Source organism: Heliangelus exortis, chromosome 1 (genome assembly GCF_036169615.1).
Source record: "Heliangelus exortis chromosome 1, bHelExo1.hap1, whole genome shotgun sequence".
Lineage (NCBI taxonomy): Eukaryota > Metazoa > Chordata > Aves > Apodiformes > Trochilidae > Heliangelus > Heliangelus exortis.
In genome coordinates, this window is record NC_092422.1 from 4,549,776 (window position 1) to 4,568,068 (window position 18,293).

General features: G+C 39.9%; 1 protein-coding gene across 7 annotated transcripts in view; it reads right to left on the reverse strand.

Annotated features, from left to right (window-relative positions):
* The window catches only part of TENM4 (teneurin transmembrane protein 4), a 587,599-nt gene that overhangs the window by 339,733 nt on the left and 229,573 nt on the right, over window positions 1–18,293 (reverse strand). For all 7 annotated transcript variants that reach the window (XM_071729185.1, XM_071729662.1, XM_071729348.1 and 4 more), the window contains one exon: window positions 1,879–2,168. In XM_071729185.1, coding sequence (XP_071585286.1) covers window positions 1,879–2,101 — 223 coding nt within the window. In that variant the 5' untranslated portion in view covers window positions 2,102–2,168. The remainder of the gene's footprint in view (window positions 1–1,878; window positions 2,169–18,293) is intronic.

The window sequence follows — 18,293 nt, forward strand, 5'->3', positions numbered from 1 at the left end:
GACTTGTTTATTTACTGAATTTATTTAGTCAATTTGAAATGTTTCCCTCCTCTGCCTTCCAAACCAACACAGAAGAGGAATTCACTTTGCCTTGTTGATGCCGAGCAGGCTAATAAGGCTTGGTTTCAGTTGGCATCAGGCCAAGCAGTACCACAAAGTGAGGTCCATTCATGGCCTTCTGCCAGCAGAAAATGTGGCACAGAAAGCCTGGTGTTATGGCTAACACCCTTCAGGCCAGTTTTTGGGACCCTCAGGATAAAACGGGAGAAAACTACAAGGTGAAAAATCTATGAGTAGTATCTGAGAAGTAGAACTGGTGCCCTGACTTCGTTAATCTTAGCTGTTTAGACCAATGGTTTTTAATAATTTCTCCATACCCTAAAATCTTCCTAGGAAAGGATGAACTTGTGTATAGCAAATTTATACTCCCTGCCAATAGACTGGCTTTTCTTATTTATCTTTTGTGGGCTTCTTAGGAGAAGTCTGTGGATCTGCATGGCCCCATAGACTCTCAGGCTGAAAACCAGTGACCTGTACTAATTCATATCTATACTGCACAGTGAATATATTGTATGAAGTGATCAAACTCAGTGACCTAAATGGCTTCCTTTTACTTATAACTTCATAGATTCCTTAGAGAGGATGAAGTACTTCAGAGCTGCTAAGAGGTAAACTCTGTTTATGATTGCAAAGTATTGCTTACAACACCAGTTGGTCCTTTTTTTAATTGTTGCCTGTTGCAGTTATCCTGAAATACAAACATCAAAGCCACATGCACAAAGATCCCTCTGCAAGTCATTGTGCTTGTGCATGCCTTAAAAATGAGTCTTGCACCAAAACCACAAGAGCATGGTGTTTGAAGAGTGAAATGAAGCAGCACACAAGTTAAAGGAGCAGTTATGTGCTTTCCCTTTGGGGAATCAGCTTCTCCAAACTGCAAAGGTGTGCTTGGAGCAGCCTGGGTCAGCAATTCCTGTTCATTGTCTGGAATGCTGCCTACTCTATTTGAGATCATTGCCATTTTATACTTTTCTTGATGGACTTCTAAAAATAATTTATATGAAGCCCTGCTTGGTTTCTGAACTAAGACACTCATGTCTCTACAGGAAAATGAAGATGAAACTATAGCAGGGTTCAGAAATGTATCTCACATAGACAACAGCAGCAGTGCTATGCAGCTGCACTGACTCCAGGCTAGCAACAAAAAAAAAAAAAAATCTGGAATTTATTAAGATTGTGGAGCCTATGCTGACCCTTGAACCTCCAGATCTCCACAGCTACTCTGACTCAGATTCACTAAATGGATTCCTAAAATCCTAAAAGTGGTCTACTACTCTAATACTGGAGCATGTCCCCATCACAAAACTACAGCATGGAGGCCATGTACAATCCCAAGGGTGGTTTATCCCATTTTCAGGTCTGTTGCCTCCCTTCTTCCAGGCTTCTTGGATTTTGCTGTAGTCTAGATGGTCAGTGTGGACAGTGACACTCTCCCCTCATTATCTTATGTCTTGGCATCCTTACTAAGTTCATGTCACAGCAGGCACATTACTTAGTAAAAAGGTCTCCTGAGCAGGCAGGAATTTTCCATGTTATGTCAGTATTGCTCATGCACAGGGATCTGGTGGGAAATGGCAAAGGGCTGTTGAAGGAAGAAAGATGAAGACACAGAAAATGTGCCTTAGTAGATGGTAGCGAACAGAGGTGTCCCACTTAAGGACATTGATTTGCATGCATCCCACATCTGTGCACTACAATGAGTATACTCCTTGCTTCTTTCTTTCCTTACATCTTGATTTTGGCCTCAGAGTTCTCCAGAGGTAGCCTCCCACCCAGCCCCAGCTCTGTTTGAATCAGTATTTTCTGAAACACACTCACCCGCTCGGCAGAACTCATCGGCCTCCTGGTGCACCATGTCTTTGACCCGATTGCTGTAGGTTAACCTGGAGTCTTGATCATAAGCTTTCAGGGTCTCACTGGAGCTGTAGGATTTTTGGGGCACCTTGCTGTCCTCACTCTCAGCTGAGGAGCTCGTGTAGCGGCGCTCGGTGTCGCGGCGCCGAGTCAGGGATCGATACGGTTTCCTTTCTTTCACATCCATGGCACCCTCGTCTGAATATTCAACATGAAAATAATGAGGTCCCCTCTGGTGGTCAGATTGGAACAACCTGAAAGAGACAATAAAAGAAATAGGATCTGAGTTCACGCTTTTGGGCACCTGAAGGCTAATTTGCCTTCTTTATCCATTCTTGTAAAGAACAAAAGAGAGATTACTTAATGGACTGGAGGAAAACTCTCTTAGAACAATTACCAGTGGAAAGAAAGTCTCAATTATTTGTGAGTCATTTAATAAACGCTTCACCTGGCGGGACATATGCATGCAGCAACCTGCACATGTCTGAACTGGGCATGCATTCAGGGACTTCAAACTGATTGACATTTTTTTTGTGTTTTCTTTCCATGGGAAGTGATTCAGACACTTTGAGGAGGCATGTATTCTGTACGTCAGTCACCTAATCTCTGGGAAATCAGGCTGTGCTGAAACATCTCTATTTTGGCAGCCAGAGGACTTTGGAAAATTGCTGTCCTATAGTTTTCAAAGTGTTTTGATAGATCGTGGGGTTAAAAGGGAAGAACAAAAGAACAAGAGAAGAAGAAAAGTGAGAAAGGAGAGGAGGAAAGAAGAATGAAGGGATGAGATGTGGATGGAAATTGGATGAAAATGTCCTCCTGTTCAGAGGACCTGTCTTTACTCAGCTGGAAATTTACTAGAACTTAAGCTCAGTTGAGAAAGTAGAAATAAATGATAGTGCTCTGCTTCATGTCACAGCACGTCCTGGCATTTATGCCTGTGGGAAAACCATTGTATATACACAAGTGTGCACATGTATAGAAAATTAATACCAGAAATAAAACACGTATTAGAAGGTTTTTTGTAAAAAATAATAATAATAATTAGTACTAATTAATATATTGTCTTTTTACTTCAAGTTTATTAAATGCAACAGAAGACAAAGGGAAAAAATCAATTATTTGCAACAAGAGGGTAAAATACTTTTTCGAATAACTAAGCTAGTTTACAAAGAAAAATAGTGATAAAATCCACACACTAAACACTGAAATCTCCAATTACAGGCTGAGTGTCTCAGGAACTGAGCCCTCCTGACCACTAAAAAAAAGAAACCAGATCTCTAAATGCCACATCAGGATATTGCTGTTTACTACCCATACTTAAAAAGAGAAAAGAAGATCAGAATACACCTATCACCTTTTCATTTTTTGTGCAGAATATCTGTATGGAAATGCATTGACCAAGAAAATCCCAGTCTGTTGGTATTTCTCTCTTGAAAGGCTAAATCCTGAATGTACTAATGAAATCTTACTCCTCCAGGACTCTTAGACTTCAGCTTTGCTTCTAATGCTGCACCCTGGATGTGTGTGCACAGCTCTGGTGCAGCAGTGGAAGATGGATGCACAGAGAGCTTTGGAGGTTGGTTTAAAAGGATGTGGTGTAGCAGTAGTGTTTGTGGCTCTCAAAAATATGAGCTTCTGAGGGATGTAAGACTCTAAACATGGATTCTTATAACTTACAAATCATAATACTAGTGCAGGAGCTTGAAGAAAATATATTCTTATGAATTCTTCACCTGTAGAGCTCTCTGGCACAAGCATAGTTAAGCAAATTCTCCAGCTGAAGGGAGCCTGAAGGAGGGAGCAAAAGCTGCATGATGGCTGTGAGATACACCTGCAGCTGGGAAAAGACAACCAGGGTCCCACTCATATTTCTGCAATTCTGACTTTCCTAGGACTTTCTGACTTTCCTTCGTTTTTTTCCCTTTAACCACCAAAATGAACTTTGCAATGAGAGAACCCAATTCCAGCAGCTTGTACTGTTTTAGTGGCACTCTTCTTGGAAATTAAGACAGTACTTTAAAAAAAAAATTCCACTTAATTCTCTCCCAGTGTATTCCAGTGATGGCAGCAGACCAAGCCTGGCTCTTCCTATTTGTCAGCAAAAAGCATAGAAACTATTGAACACAAATGAAAGGATGGGGGAGGAGGGAAGTGGTGTCTTATAATTGAGCTTAACTTAAATCATCCACAGAGATTTGAGCACCACTTTGATTTTAAACATGTGCTTAAACTCACCAAACTCACTGGCTTACATTCATTCATGAACTATGTAAGTTCAAGACAGTGAATGCAAATGGGATTACTCACCAGCCAAAATTTACACATGTTAAATATTTTGCAGAATAAGGGCTTGAGGGGTGCAAAACCTAAGGCCTGAATGTAAAAGCAGCAGGGAAGGAAACGGTGTTATGCTAAAGAGCCAATTTAACATAATAATAGCATGCAAGAGTTCTACCAAATATTGGTAGCTATTCTGGTGTATTGAATCAAACCTGTTGGTACACTGGAGGGAGGTAAAAGGAACAGAACTGTTTTTCAGTGCACTGTTTTCCTTCTTTACAAAAAAAAGGAAAAAAAAGGTTTTTTCTGGCTTGAAAAATTGTTTTGTTTTTTTTTTTCCCAATTGTTATTGAATTGATTTGTCTCCTCTATACCATGTCTGTTTGTGTGAAATCCTCCAAAGGAGCAGGTTTGTTTTACCTTTTTAATAAAACACCTTAAAACAGGCTCCTTCACAACCATGCTTTAGTAGGAGCTGTTACAATGAACACTGAAATTGTAGTTCATTGCCATGGGGGATGGTGATAGCAAAATGTGAGTGAGAAGCACTTGCTATGTTCTATCAGAAAGAAACGAGGTGGCTTCTATCTGCTCATGAGTATTGCAGCAATTCCTACCAAGGGCCAATCATTTAAAAACACTCTAGTGGGAGAAGCACACGTGCCAAGGAAACCTTTCTGCACAGTTAGAGCCACAAGGTACAAACAGGGTCTGCAATTACCATTAGTAACCTTGCAACTTAGGAAATGGCCAGAAAAACCATCAGGAAATTGACTGAATTCCCATCAGATGAAGATTTTTCTTTTTGTAAAGAAAGGTGCTGAAAAAATGAAATTCCTCCTACAGTTCATCAAAAAAAGCCCTGTAAATTTGCACCGTTCACATACACATTCCTCTATAACAGTGCTTAAATTCCCAATACATGCATGTCTTTATAAATTTAACTCTCCTCAGCCCTTTCTTTCTCTCCCTCTCTCACATTTTGTAAGGAGATACTTCTCAACTCTTCTCAACTAGAAAGGTCACCCCCAAAACACATAATGATTTTTTTTTTTTTTTTTTTAAATAGAAACTGTTGCATTCAACTAACTTAAGTAAGTTTCCAGCACCTCTCCATGGACATGCAGCTCTTGTCATCTTATTTTTATGGCCCAGTTCCAGGATAGTCTAAATAGCTTCCCTTTGATGCAGTTGTGTTGTCAAGGAATTTGCCTCACAGTGTTTCTGTGATGGATTATTATTTTTTATCTACTACTCCTTGTGTCTTGATTTCACTTCTGCTACAATTTCACCTATGCCATCAACACCTCATCCTCTTCTGACTTCTCTGGCATATGGCAAATCCAAGAGCCTTGCTCATCTCAGTTACACACTCAACCATCAGCTTCTTTCCATATCTCCCTCATGCTCCTCATAATTTAAAAAGCTTCCATAAGCTTGCTGGATCTGCTATAAAAAAAGGCTTCTGATATTGTCCTTTCCACCCCTTCATTCCCTCTCCACCCAAAGCAACTCCATTCCTTCTCCAAAACAAAAAGGCCTGCTCTGAACCATTTTTATTTGGAAAGGGCTCTGGCTTTCTCATCCTATAACACAATGTTTCTGGCTCAGCTTGATTCTTTTTTTCCCCACCACACCAATGAATGGAAATATTCTTCTTACTTTTGTCATTCTTATTTTTGAGTGTACAGTCTGAACCACAAGCTGGTTTGGAGTACAATTCACAACAGAAGCATCCTTCAGGCTTTATTTACTTAACTCAGAAAAATCTCACTGACCCTAAAAAGGGTTACTTACATGCTAAATACTGTAAATTCAGGCTTCTTGGCATAGTTATATATTTCAGAAGTGTGGGACTCTTCTCTCATCCTTGCATATATGTCAAGAAGCAGAACAAAAAAAATCAGCTTGCTAGTTCTGGTGCAGCAGTGCAGTAAATGCAATGCTTCTCTGCAGCTCTTTTTATTTTGCTTTTCCTTTGGTTGGGTCCCAAATAATCCTTTTTATTATGTTTTATCCTTTATATCTATCCTTCTCATTCTCAGTTCTGTTGCTTTTTGTTGCTCTTTGGAGCTTTGATTAACCACACTGGCTTTGTGCTGCAGAATCCCACTGAATGAATGGCAAGGGGAATGATTTATTTTCTGAGTCACCGCTCAAAAGACAAACTTCCATCAATCAAAAACCAGACAAGGGAGTGTGACACCACAAAGAGATATGCTAGGAGGCCCTTACAGCAAAAGGGACAGGTGGTCTTTGATAGCTGACTTACATTGCAGGTCACTAATCACAGAGATTAGCAGCTAGGTGATAGACAGTGCCTGTTCTGGAAGGCAGCATGTCATATCATCCAACTTTCTGTCAAAATGTGAGGGTTTAAATGGTAAAGATAGCTTTATGCATTTCCTATACAGTTACAGCAACAGAGTGATGTGAAATCTGGAAGAGTGAAATATCTTGTCTTTGTGAAAAGATGAGCATGAATCATGGTGGGTTGATTTCCATTCACCTCTGTGCTAGAGGAAGCAAAGAGACTTCCTACAGATGTTTGTTTTCCACCCAAAAACTGTCTATGCAAAACCAACATTGTTCCAGTAGGCAGGGCCTGTTTTTTGTCTTCTTAATGCAGATTTTCTCATTCCACTGCTTAGAACAACTTCCCAACCCTCCCCTCCCCCCCCCATTCTTTATTGCCATTGCCCTTTTTAAACAAAACACAGCCAGAGAATACTGAACAGCAAATTGGATTTTATTTTCCCCCCTCTGGGATCCACAAATGAAATTGTTAACCAAGATCTCCCTTTCTTTCACTTTATAGAGGAAGAGATGAGGCATGGGAAGTCAAAGTGGCTTGCTGAAGGTGGTACAAGAAGAAAGCAACAGAACTGAGAGGAGAGTCATGACCTCTCAGGCAGTCTGATATCAAGCCCTGATTCACTTTTTGTGAAGCAAGTCACATAATCATAGCAGAATACTCAGCCAAAAAATCTTGACTAATACATTTCTGAAATCTTTGTATGATAGCAGTATGAACCTCAAGTATTATTAACAAGATGGTCTTTCATATCTGGATTGTCATAAAGACTGTGGAACAGGTATAATTGCAGTTGTGTGTAACCAGTGAAATCCCATGATGAATGATGAAAACCACACTCTGAGTCAAGAGAGACAGATTTTTTTTGCCATGTTGTACATTGATCTTCTCCAAAACACTAAGAGATATTGGGCTCAGACCAGCAATGTTATTTGGGATGCTGGCTACAACTCATGATCCTAAGCTGCAACCAAAGATGCTTAGATCAGATGTTTAAATGTCTTTTTGACAATGGTTATTAAGGTCCTGCACCAAAGTAAGTCATCATTTGACATTTAACATCTTACTTGAAACAATAAAGTCCACTGTGACTGTTCTGCCATTTCCATGAGGATGCAAATGCCTGGTTTGAGGCTCTATATTCTGGTCTCATGACTCAAAATGTTGAACCTGAGAGATCTTATTTCCTGGTTCTGTTTGTCCAGAAAAATCTGTGATAGTTTCTGTCAATATGCAGTTGGTCTAAAGCACAAAGCTGGCATCTGTTGAATATTCCAATGTATTCAGCAGATATTTAGGCATGTACTTAGGGGTGATTCAAATCAAATTTGTATTGCCAGGTAATCAAGGCTTCAATCTTAGCAAACACACAACTGTGGATTAAAAAGTGTGATGTTATTTACCAAGTTTCTGAAAGATTCTTCTATAACATAAAAGACTCTTGTGTTTTTTATTAAACTTTAAGCTGCAGAATTCTAACAGAGGTTCAAATCCCTGGAGGTCTATGTAGGAAATAAATTAAGCTGTAGGTATAACATCCTCTCACATTTTTGGCAAAGGCTTTGGAAAGAAGCAGGCACAAGAGAGAAGAATGAAGAGTTGAGTTAACCCTGCTTGGCTTCAACCCAGTACTCAAAGAAAGTAACAAAAACTCCCTTTTCTGGTCTCAACCACTAAGGCTTTCTTCTAGGCAATTGGAAATGTCCTGTCCAAAAGATGTGGTCTGTGACCTTTTTGTAAATAAATCTAAAACTGCAATGAGCTGGAGGCCCAGGAAAGCTTGAAACAGTAGTTGAGATTTGAAGTATGGTGGGAAAGCATGAAGGGGGCTGGAATACAATTATCTCAATTATTTCTGGTTTGCAAATGTCTGAGTCTTCCCTCATTGGCTGCAGCTTTTAGCCTATGCTAGGGGAAGATTTGGGGGCCAGAAGTTAAAAAAGCTTTTAAATAGTTTTTTACTACTATAAGCAGTTTGCAGCTGCAGTCATCAGAACCCTAATCTGGCTTGCCCTAAATGGAAATTACATAGAAATGACCTTGGTTTTATACTGAAATAATTTACATAGCCATTCTTGGATGAAGTGAGGTTTCTTCACAACCTCAGTTTAATAGGTAATGCATAAGGGTATTTAAATTAAAAAAATGCCAGAAGAGTCAATCTGTCAGTGTAAACTGCTTTAGGTTCAGCCAACAAACTTCTCCTGACTCGTCATGTCAGACTCAAGGTTTGGGTTTGAGATTTGCCAGAGAGCCCCAGAGTGAAAACAGCCTCTGTATCAGTGAGTCCCTGAGTGAGAAAGATCTGGTGGTATCAAATGCAGGTAGTGACTGAATGAATCAAAAAAAAACCATACCCATGCTTTCTATACCTCCCACCATGAGCTGATTAGGACTCTTAGCAGGGATCCCAGAGAATAAGATTTAAGTACTTAATCTGAATCAGACAGGATTGAATGTGTCTCAACCATCAAGGGTGAAAGCCTTCCCTAGGCATAGTTTTCCTCAACCTGCTTGGTAGAGTTTTTTCCCTCCAGAAAAGAAGTCTTTTTTTTTTTTTTTTTCTGAAAAACAACAGAATGTATTTGATACTCTCTAGTCACTTCCCAGACACTAAGAAAAGATTGGTACAAATATCTCTCAGGGTGGTAAAAAGGCTTCTTTGATAAGTTTTGTATCTAATCCTGAGTTGTCTGCTGTGGCTTATAGGGAAATTTTAGTATAAAATTATGGACTGTATGGAAAAGCATCAAGAATCCCAGGATAATGCCCATGCACACCATGTCATTCAACATCTTTATCCCATTATTTGGTGAGGGAACACCCACACCTAGATACTTTCCCTTTATATCCCTACTTCTCTGCCAAGTACACTGACTGAGGATACTATACTTACCCCTGGATGGGCTCTATAGAATCAGAGGCAATATTTACATTTCTGTCAGCTTTTAGCAACAATAGGTATAGTTAAAAACTGCTATCTGCACATATAAAATGGTATATTTAATAGATATTAGAGAATAAATAATATCCTATATAGTATATAATATACAGCATATATTATATAGAATATATATAACATGTAGCATATACTAAATGGAATTTATATAACATGTATGTAATATACATAATATATATAATATAGTATTATATATATATATATATATAATATAAATATATATATAAACACACACAAAGCAGAATTGGCAGTCTTGGTAAGGTATCAGAGGCCGGCCGAACAGTCTTTTACAGTGGAAAACATTTTACAGGGTTGTTCTCAAATAGCTGACTACAATTAAAAAATTCATGCTTCTTGAGTTTCATGCAGTTGTGTCTAGAGTAAATCATCCTGTGAAGAGTTCCTGAATTCATGCACAGGAGAATGATTGCACTGGGTCAGACCAAAGGACCATCAAGCCCTATATCCTCTCTCCCACTGGTGGGTGCTTTGGAATAACAGGAGGGGAATGTGTCTGGGGACAGTGATTTAAGGAGTAAGATTTTTCCTTCCTCTTGACACACTTCCAGAAGAATGGCTTTCAGTAAACTTCTTAGCTGGACCACTGTGTCTGACAGTCCTTCATGGACTTGCCTTCTGAGAGATGGTTTATTCCCATTTGACATTTAAATACTTTGCAACATCTCATGGGTAGTCCCCTAATGCCATTACATGCTGTGTGAAAAAACACTTCTCTGCTTTTAACTCACTGCCTGCTGTGTGCAAGTCTTGTGTCTTCCATGGGGATATTGATGAGCTCACAGCCTCTTACATAAGAACAAGGTTTTAAACTCATACTGACCCTCAGACCTACCTTAATTATCAGTAATACTCCTCATTTCTTCTCTCAAAGAAGACAGTGAGAGCTGGGACTTTATGAAGGAAGGCACGTTTGCCTTTTCTCCCTGTGGTCACCAGGCTCAGATCCTGCCTCTAAAAACACTGACACTATCAGGAGTGGCTGTGTTTGCTGCAGGAAAACTAAGAAGGAGGAAACTGTTGGTAGATAAAGTTCAAAGCATAACTCTTGTCATGTATTTTTTTCGTAACAGTATCATGTGTGCATATCATAGAATCATGGAATCACAAAGTGGTTTGGGTTGGAAGAGACTTTTAAAGACCACCCAGTGCAACCCCCCTGCAGGGAGAAGGGACATGTTCAACTAGATCAGGTTGCTCAGAGCCCTGTCCAAACTGACCTGGAATATTGACAGGGATGAGGAATCTGCCACCTCCCTGGGCAACCTCTGCCAGTGTTTCACTACCCTCATTATAAAACATTTCTTTTTATCTCATCTAAACCTAACCTCTTTCAGTTTAAAGCCATCACCCCCTGTCCTATCACTACAGCAACAACACTACTCTTCTGTGAAACAGAGTTCATCTCCTGTTCTACACCCATCAGCTATAAAAATAATAGAATAGTTTAAGCTTGCACTGACTTTCACTGATGCAATTGGATGGCTGGGGATGTCAAAAGTTTGGTTGAATTTGGAAGATTTTACTCAAATGTATGCTTAAAAAGCATTGCAAGAAACAGATTCATTTTGTACCTTCCTATTTATCAACACTGTTCATACAGAGACTCTGCAGAACATCCTGCAGCAGAGGGAAGCTCTCACCTGAACAAGGAGGGAAAACGTAGGAAAAAGTGAGTGTTACTGTCTCCCTCCTGCAGGCAACAGCAAGTACCTTGTACAGGTCACAGGATTCAAGCAAGTAACACCCAAAACTCCTGCAAGATTAGTCACAAGGCCAACATGTCCTTGTCACACTAAAGCGCTAGGCGTGAAATTGTCCTTGCTCTTGTCTCAGATGCTGTGGGGTAATCTGTCCTTGCTTTCCTTCAGAAGGGAAAGAAACAAGCCTGTTTTCTTTTTCTGATAAAATCCCCTAAAGAGCCCGACTTCAAACTAAGTTTATTAAAATATGAATTATCTGTAAAAAGACTGCAAAGGCCCATGAATTGATTTCTGATTTTCTATGGACTTATTTCAGGATTTCTCTGTGAGATAATCAGAGTGCATTGAGAGATGCTAGGCATTGATTAATCAGTATAACCCCTACTGTGTCCAAATCTTAACTTTCAATTACACATCAAGCGTTATGCAGTAGACTGTATATTTTTCTTAGGTAAAAATGCCTATGGGGGAAAAATAGAGATAAAAATAGCAAATTAGAAATAGGAAATAATTGCTATTTGTTTTTTTCCTTAAACAAAGAGCTCCTTCTTTGGAATAACAAGGAGAGCTAAGAAGAGATTTTAAGCAGCTACAGTCCCTTTTACAAAGACAACTCTGATGGACACCCCCACAAATCACTGACTGCTTGACACTGGCTACACTCTGGCAATGGGACTTACACCTGATTGCTGGGTTACAGCTCAGCACTGACATGTCCAGGGTATGAGCCTTCAAAATAGACCTTGATGCACTCTGCTGGATGTACAGATGCTAAAGGACTTCAAGATATGTTAAGGAATAGGCAAGATATGTTAAGAATTTGTCTCACCTAAATTTTATATTTACCCTGCAAACACCTTCAGCCAAACTAGTCACACTTAATTCCTTCTACAATCAATGAAGGAAAAAGAAAAGTAATTTCTGAAACAAGATTCATTAAAAAAATTTTTTTAGACCTCTACTACAGACCTAGATAAATTATTACCTGGAAGTGACTCTATTGATTCCAAAGGGATGGATCCTAGGTTGACACGTTCAAGAACATGAGTCTAAATTTGCTTAACCACACAGCAGAGTTATTAATTTATGTTGTGAATGGTTATGAGTTCTCAATGATTTAGCCATTCAAAGGGGTACATTTTCTTGTCTCCTATGTCACAGGTGGGAGACACAGGCAGAGGGGAGGTGATCTGATAAAGGTCTTGAAGGAAATCAGTGGCAGAATCTGCACAAACCCCAGCTCCTCTTTGCACTTCAGAACCCTGTTTGCTGAAGTTGTTGGATTCTATGCCAATATTCATGAAAGCCAAATATTTCTTACACTTTTTAGTAGATAAAATGCTGAGTAAGAGATTAAGAGGTTAAGTTTATTCAAGTCCAAACTAGAAATTAAATTCAGGGCTATTGGTACTAAGATCACTATTTAATGACAAAGGGATAAGTCATTTGATTTGCCATAGGAAAATAAGTCTTGTATATAAATTTGTGGCAAAGCAGAATGACTTATTAAGTCATTCTTAGAACAAAGAGTAAGTTTTTGTATCATTTAACAAAATGAGTGGAAAGGCTCACTGGTCTGCTGAAGGAGAGTTTGCTGCCATGCTCAGGAATCCAGCTGGAGGAACATTCAGGAAAAAAAAACAAACCAAAAACCAACCCAAAAAACATTGTGAAAACAAAAGGAAAATATAAATTAAGGGATTGGGGAGGGCAGAAGGCAATTGAAGATGTAAATGGCTCTTCTTAGCTATACCTTTTATGAGTAGTTAGACTAAAGATTAGAAGTAATTAAACTAGCTCTCAGTCAACTAAAGATGCAAATAAATTGTAAAGCAGAGTACGATTGAATTAATTTATACTAAACCAAGAGTAATTAGATAGTGTTTGTGCAGTGCTTAGAAAGCAGAAAGTGCTATATAAATGTTAATTATTACTATTTGTTTCAAATAGATGCAACAAACACGATCTTTTATGTGTCTTATTTGAGGTAAAAGACAAAAAAGCAAAACTCAGTAGTAAAAGGCTCCACCATTTAACTGAGATATAGCAGACTACATTCTGGCACACGCAGATTTTTATTCAGTGGCCCTCTCTGAATGGTGAACTTTTCTGCTGAAGTCATAGGGTGACTTTCTGTAAAATCTATCTTCTGGAAAATGAAAAAAAACCCAACAAACAAACCAACAAACCCAAGCCCACCCAAACCACCAAAGATAAATACTTATCATGAGGCCACTATCTCTGCAGCATACGGTGTACAATTCTGACCTTGCACAAGGTCAAAAGAGAAGAGAATTTAAGAGATCAAGGCCGTGGGTTTAAGTAGAGTAAAACATCTCAGTCTGGACCATGCAATCATTCCTGAGATGGAGAGATAGGTATTTCTGCTGCTAAAAAGCAAGTCTGGGAAAGAGCACTACTTTCCCTTACACCTCTCAATGTGCCACTAATTTATTGTGTGATCTTGGACAAAGCATTTAACCTTTTAGACTCATTTTATGAAAAACAGATATAACCATTCTTAGATATTTCGCAGACAAGTGAAGAGCCTTGTTTGATGCTTTTAAGCTTGTCATTTCCATTTATAATCTATGAGACATGTATCACTATTAAGATGATGACCGAGAGAGTTTAGGAGTCTAACAAGAAACTGATTAGGTGAGATCATACAGCTTCAGGATGGATTCTAGGCCATGACATGCCAATGATTTGTGAAGATTATTAGGTTTGTTGGAATCACGGACATGAAAGAATCCTAAAGTAAAATGCTTATCTGTTTGGGGGTTTTTTTGCACTAATCCTTGACCCAATTTCCTTCCTTTCCTGGCAAACTCTTGTAGAGAAGAATGATAAATAGCAGAGGTCCAACCACTGTGCATGTTTTAAAAAATCACAAAGGATAATTCAATTTAAAAAGTAACTTATAAAAAAATAAATATTTTGCCAGGATATGACCTAATAAAATCTTATATTTAGTGCTCATGATCTTCAAAGCAGTATACAAATGTTAATTTATTAGCTAACAATTATATCTGTAAAGACGGAAGTGGTACAGATGGAGACAGAGGAGATAGCAACACCCTCATTTGGCTCCTGAAGCCAAATGTCTCATCACACATATCACTGCCCAAGTGAAGCTGGATCAATGCTAACATCTGATGGATGCAGAAATCTGCAGGAAACCCAACTGCCAAAAAATCCTTTCAACATAAGCTTGTTTTTACCAAAGTTCAGGCTCCTGGGTTTGAAAATGTCAACCTCAGTGGAGGAATGGTTCCATGTTTCAACATTTCTTATGACAAACCTGGCTTCAGATGTTCCCTCCTGCTAGGGCTCAGCCACGCTGCTGCTTCCTGTCTCCCTGGGGACACTGGTGCAGCTGTTTGTAAAACCACACCATAAGCAGAAGCAGATCAGAGAAATGGTCTGGAAATAAAAAGGAAAAGAGCTCTTATCTGCCCAACCCTTACCTTTTCGCTTTTTTTAACCTCCCCCAACTTTAACTGGGCTAGATTAAAATCAATCTGATTTTAGTTTGTGTGGTTTCACAAGTAGTGGCTCAGGCAAGAGGGCAATAGACTGGGACAGGAATTAAAACAGATTGGGAAACTCTTTTCAGTCACCCAAACAGGAAGATGGAACCATATCCATTTTAGGTCATGGCATGCAATATCTTGCTTGATCTCAAAATCTGTATTTCTAGTCAGTTGTCAAGCAGTAGAACAGAGGGTTTCTAATACCTTTTTCCAATAAATCTTTTCAGGCTCCAGCCCCTACCACCCATGGTCAAATGTTCATTTTGTGAGTCTGAGAGATAATATCACTCCACTCCTGCCAAGAGAGCTGCTGCTGCTTCATGGAAGCTGCTTTGCAGAAACCCCTCTACTTCATGTCCACGCCTCATCCATTTCTCCCTGCTTACAGACCTCCATTTCTCTGCCTTTTATTGGAATTTCTGTTAATACTTTATTCTCTCTGCAATGTCTTTACCACACTTTTTTCTTAAAAAAGTTGAAAACTGTTAAAAGCAAAGCAATCAAATGCAGTCAGCATTTTCTTTCTCTTTTTCTTTCCTTTTATTTCAGTAGAAATTGTTGGTATCCCATATAGGAAAAATTAATGTAAAAAAAGAACTTGGGTCTTCCCTACTGCCTTGGATCTTTTTGTTTCATAAATCATGATGCATGTACAACAAAAAAATTTCTTCCTGTATTTCTGACTGGTGAGGAGTGAACTTGTGTCATCTCCTGGCACGGGGTTTTATACCAGCAATGGCTTCTGTGAACTTTGTGTCTGATCCAAAGCCCATTAAAATACCTGGAAGTATTTTCCATTCATTTTGTTTGGGGAGTAAAATGGAACTTTATAAGCTGTACAAAATCTTTTAACATACGCATTTATAGCATGGGCCACACTGCCTCATGTTTTTTATCCTGAAAACTCCCATAGTGATTCAAAATGAAGCTATGGAGAAACATTAAGGAACACATTATGGAAATTTTTTCAGATGTAACCTGTGACCTTGGGAGCCTCTGATTTGCAAGGATTCCCATGAGGACCTCCAAGAGGGCCTGGGTTTGATGGAGCAGGTATTTCTCCAAAAAGAGCCTCTTTTCTGTCATTATAAGCATAGTGTCTGCTCTAATTAAGCCATGTTTGAAAATTTCATTCCATAATTACATGTAGCTGGAGCCAGGGGCAGCCTCACATTCAAGCTGTCACTAAACACATCCAATGCCACGTTGGGTCATTAGGCTTATAAACAGGTTGAACCTAAACACTGGGGCCTGTACTTTTAAGCTGATTTCTTGGGTAGGTAAAGAGATATTTATATTTTCATTTAGCTTGAGCAATACCAGCACCTGCCACTCGCTCTAAACAGAGCAGTTAACCCATAACTCCTTCTGTCAACTCCTGTTGATGGGAAGCAAAGCAGATAAATTAATGGCTCCCCTGAGAGGGGTAAAGGGAGAAGACTCATGTAAACAAATACCTCACCAAATACAACTCTATTCATGGGAATGAAAAGTGCCTCTCCCCACCCTTTGGACAGCAGGCTGGAGACAAACATCCACAACGATGCCAAAGGTGGGGAACACACATCAGATGCTTTGCAGCTTAGACAATGGCAATTAGTGCATCCCCAAAGCAGGAGAAAACATCTTGGTCTTGCTGATACCAAAGGCTGGGATGTCCCTGCAGCTTTTCTGAAGTGTGCAGATGTGTAAATCTGACCCCTGCCCCTCTGTGCAGCAGCTTCTGCTGCTGGCAGATGCACCCTGCAAACAGTAATTAAAAGCCAAAAGAAGTGGAGTACACAACTCTTTTAAATATCTGTTTTGCTCTGAGGCAAACACAGAGGCTGATCCCTGCTCCTTGCCTTCTTCCCCCACCTCAGAGTGGGTTCAGTGACTTCAGCTGCATTGTCCCAGTTGTACTGGGGATGTGGTGCTGTGACATAAACTGAAGAGCAGTCAATTAGTTTCTCTGTCAAGGCATAATACTGAGAAACTTAGATGTTCCGGTGATGGAATTTTACAAAAAGCCAAATCTGCAGGTCAGTCATTGGGCCATATCCTGGGGATGAATCTGATTAAGTAGTAGAGCTTCCCACCCCACTCACTCCACGTCTATGATCCTCCCCTCTCAAATCTGTTTCTCCCCTTTCCCTCTCAAATCTGTTTCTCCCCCTTTTCCCTATGCAGCTCTGCATAAAACTCTGAATTTTTCTTGCTTTTCACTGTTCCTGGACAGCACAAGGTTTGTGCACCTTGCAGTCTTCCTAGGCAAAAAAATGTTTGTATAGACAAAAAATTAAAGCAAAGACATCTCCCTGTCTCACCTGGATGGCCATTTTTACCCATGTATGTCTTTTTTTTTTTTTTTCCTGTGATAATACAAGCACCTGTGTGACTCTCATCTGGCACAAAATGATTACAGAAATGAAAATAAATCAAATGCATTTTTGCAGACCAGGCATCCAGTCTGGTTCAGTGCTGCATGGTGCAGCTGTGCACGGGGCAGCCAGGATCTGCTGCTGACCAAAGGTATGACCTGAGGGAGGATTTATGAGAGATAATAATGCTGTGTTTAGGGTAAAGGGAGGTCCCACATCCCTGTCACCCTGTTGTCCTGGTCGGGACTGCACCATAACTCCCATCTGCTCTGCATTATCAGCTGTTAAAACATCTGGATGAAGAGAATGTGAAGATTTTAGCCAGACTGAAGGATGCAGGGAGGTTGGAACTAGATGTTCTTCAAAACCCCTTCCAAACTAAGCCATTCTATGATTCTGTGATCTTAAATGTCTTTCTTCCTCCCTCCCACCTCAGCTGGTACAGGAGTGTGGAGGAGAAGCCTATAGCTGAACTTTCTCAGCTGAGCTGAGCTTTTGTTAGGCTACAAATTGTAATTCAGGGAAGGATGTGTGTAAGGGGGATGAGTACAGCATCAAAGCAAGGAGTTGTAAATGGAAACCTCATTCACATGTGTTTTGCCTCCTCCCTTGACATTGGTTAATGTCTGTGCATTGTCTTGGGCTGGAGCCAATGAGTCAAACAACATCCTCTGTGTAATTATATGCTTAATGGAAACAAGCAAAGGTCTTAGATTAGGAGAGGATTGTTTCTTAAGTAGTTACCTCTGAGGAAGAAGGGGTAGGAATGTCCAGAAGACAAAGGAATGAAGTGGAAAGGAACCAGCTGAAGTGGTAGCCCATGGTCTAGGGGCTCTGCTGTGCTTCTCAGCCCACTCTAACAGCAGTCACTGGGTGCTTTGGCACCTCCTTGGCTGGTAAATAAAGAGCAAGATGTTGCATCAAGTGGTCACCTTGCCCTGCTGAGGGTCTGCCAGTTGGAGCTCTGAAAGCACATGATGACATTGATGCCAAAAGCAGAGACCAGGGGTGTGACAGAGGTGATACTGGCCAGACCTGTGGTGACATGGAATGCATCCCTCTGAACCAGGTTTTGCACATCACCTTTTCTTGTAGTGGTTAATGGTCCTATAAGGGCAGAAGCAATAAAAAAATGTGCCTACGCTGGAGCCTCATTAGTGTAAAGCTCAGCATTATAATTCAGTTTATTAACCCTGCATGAGCTGGGTT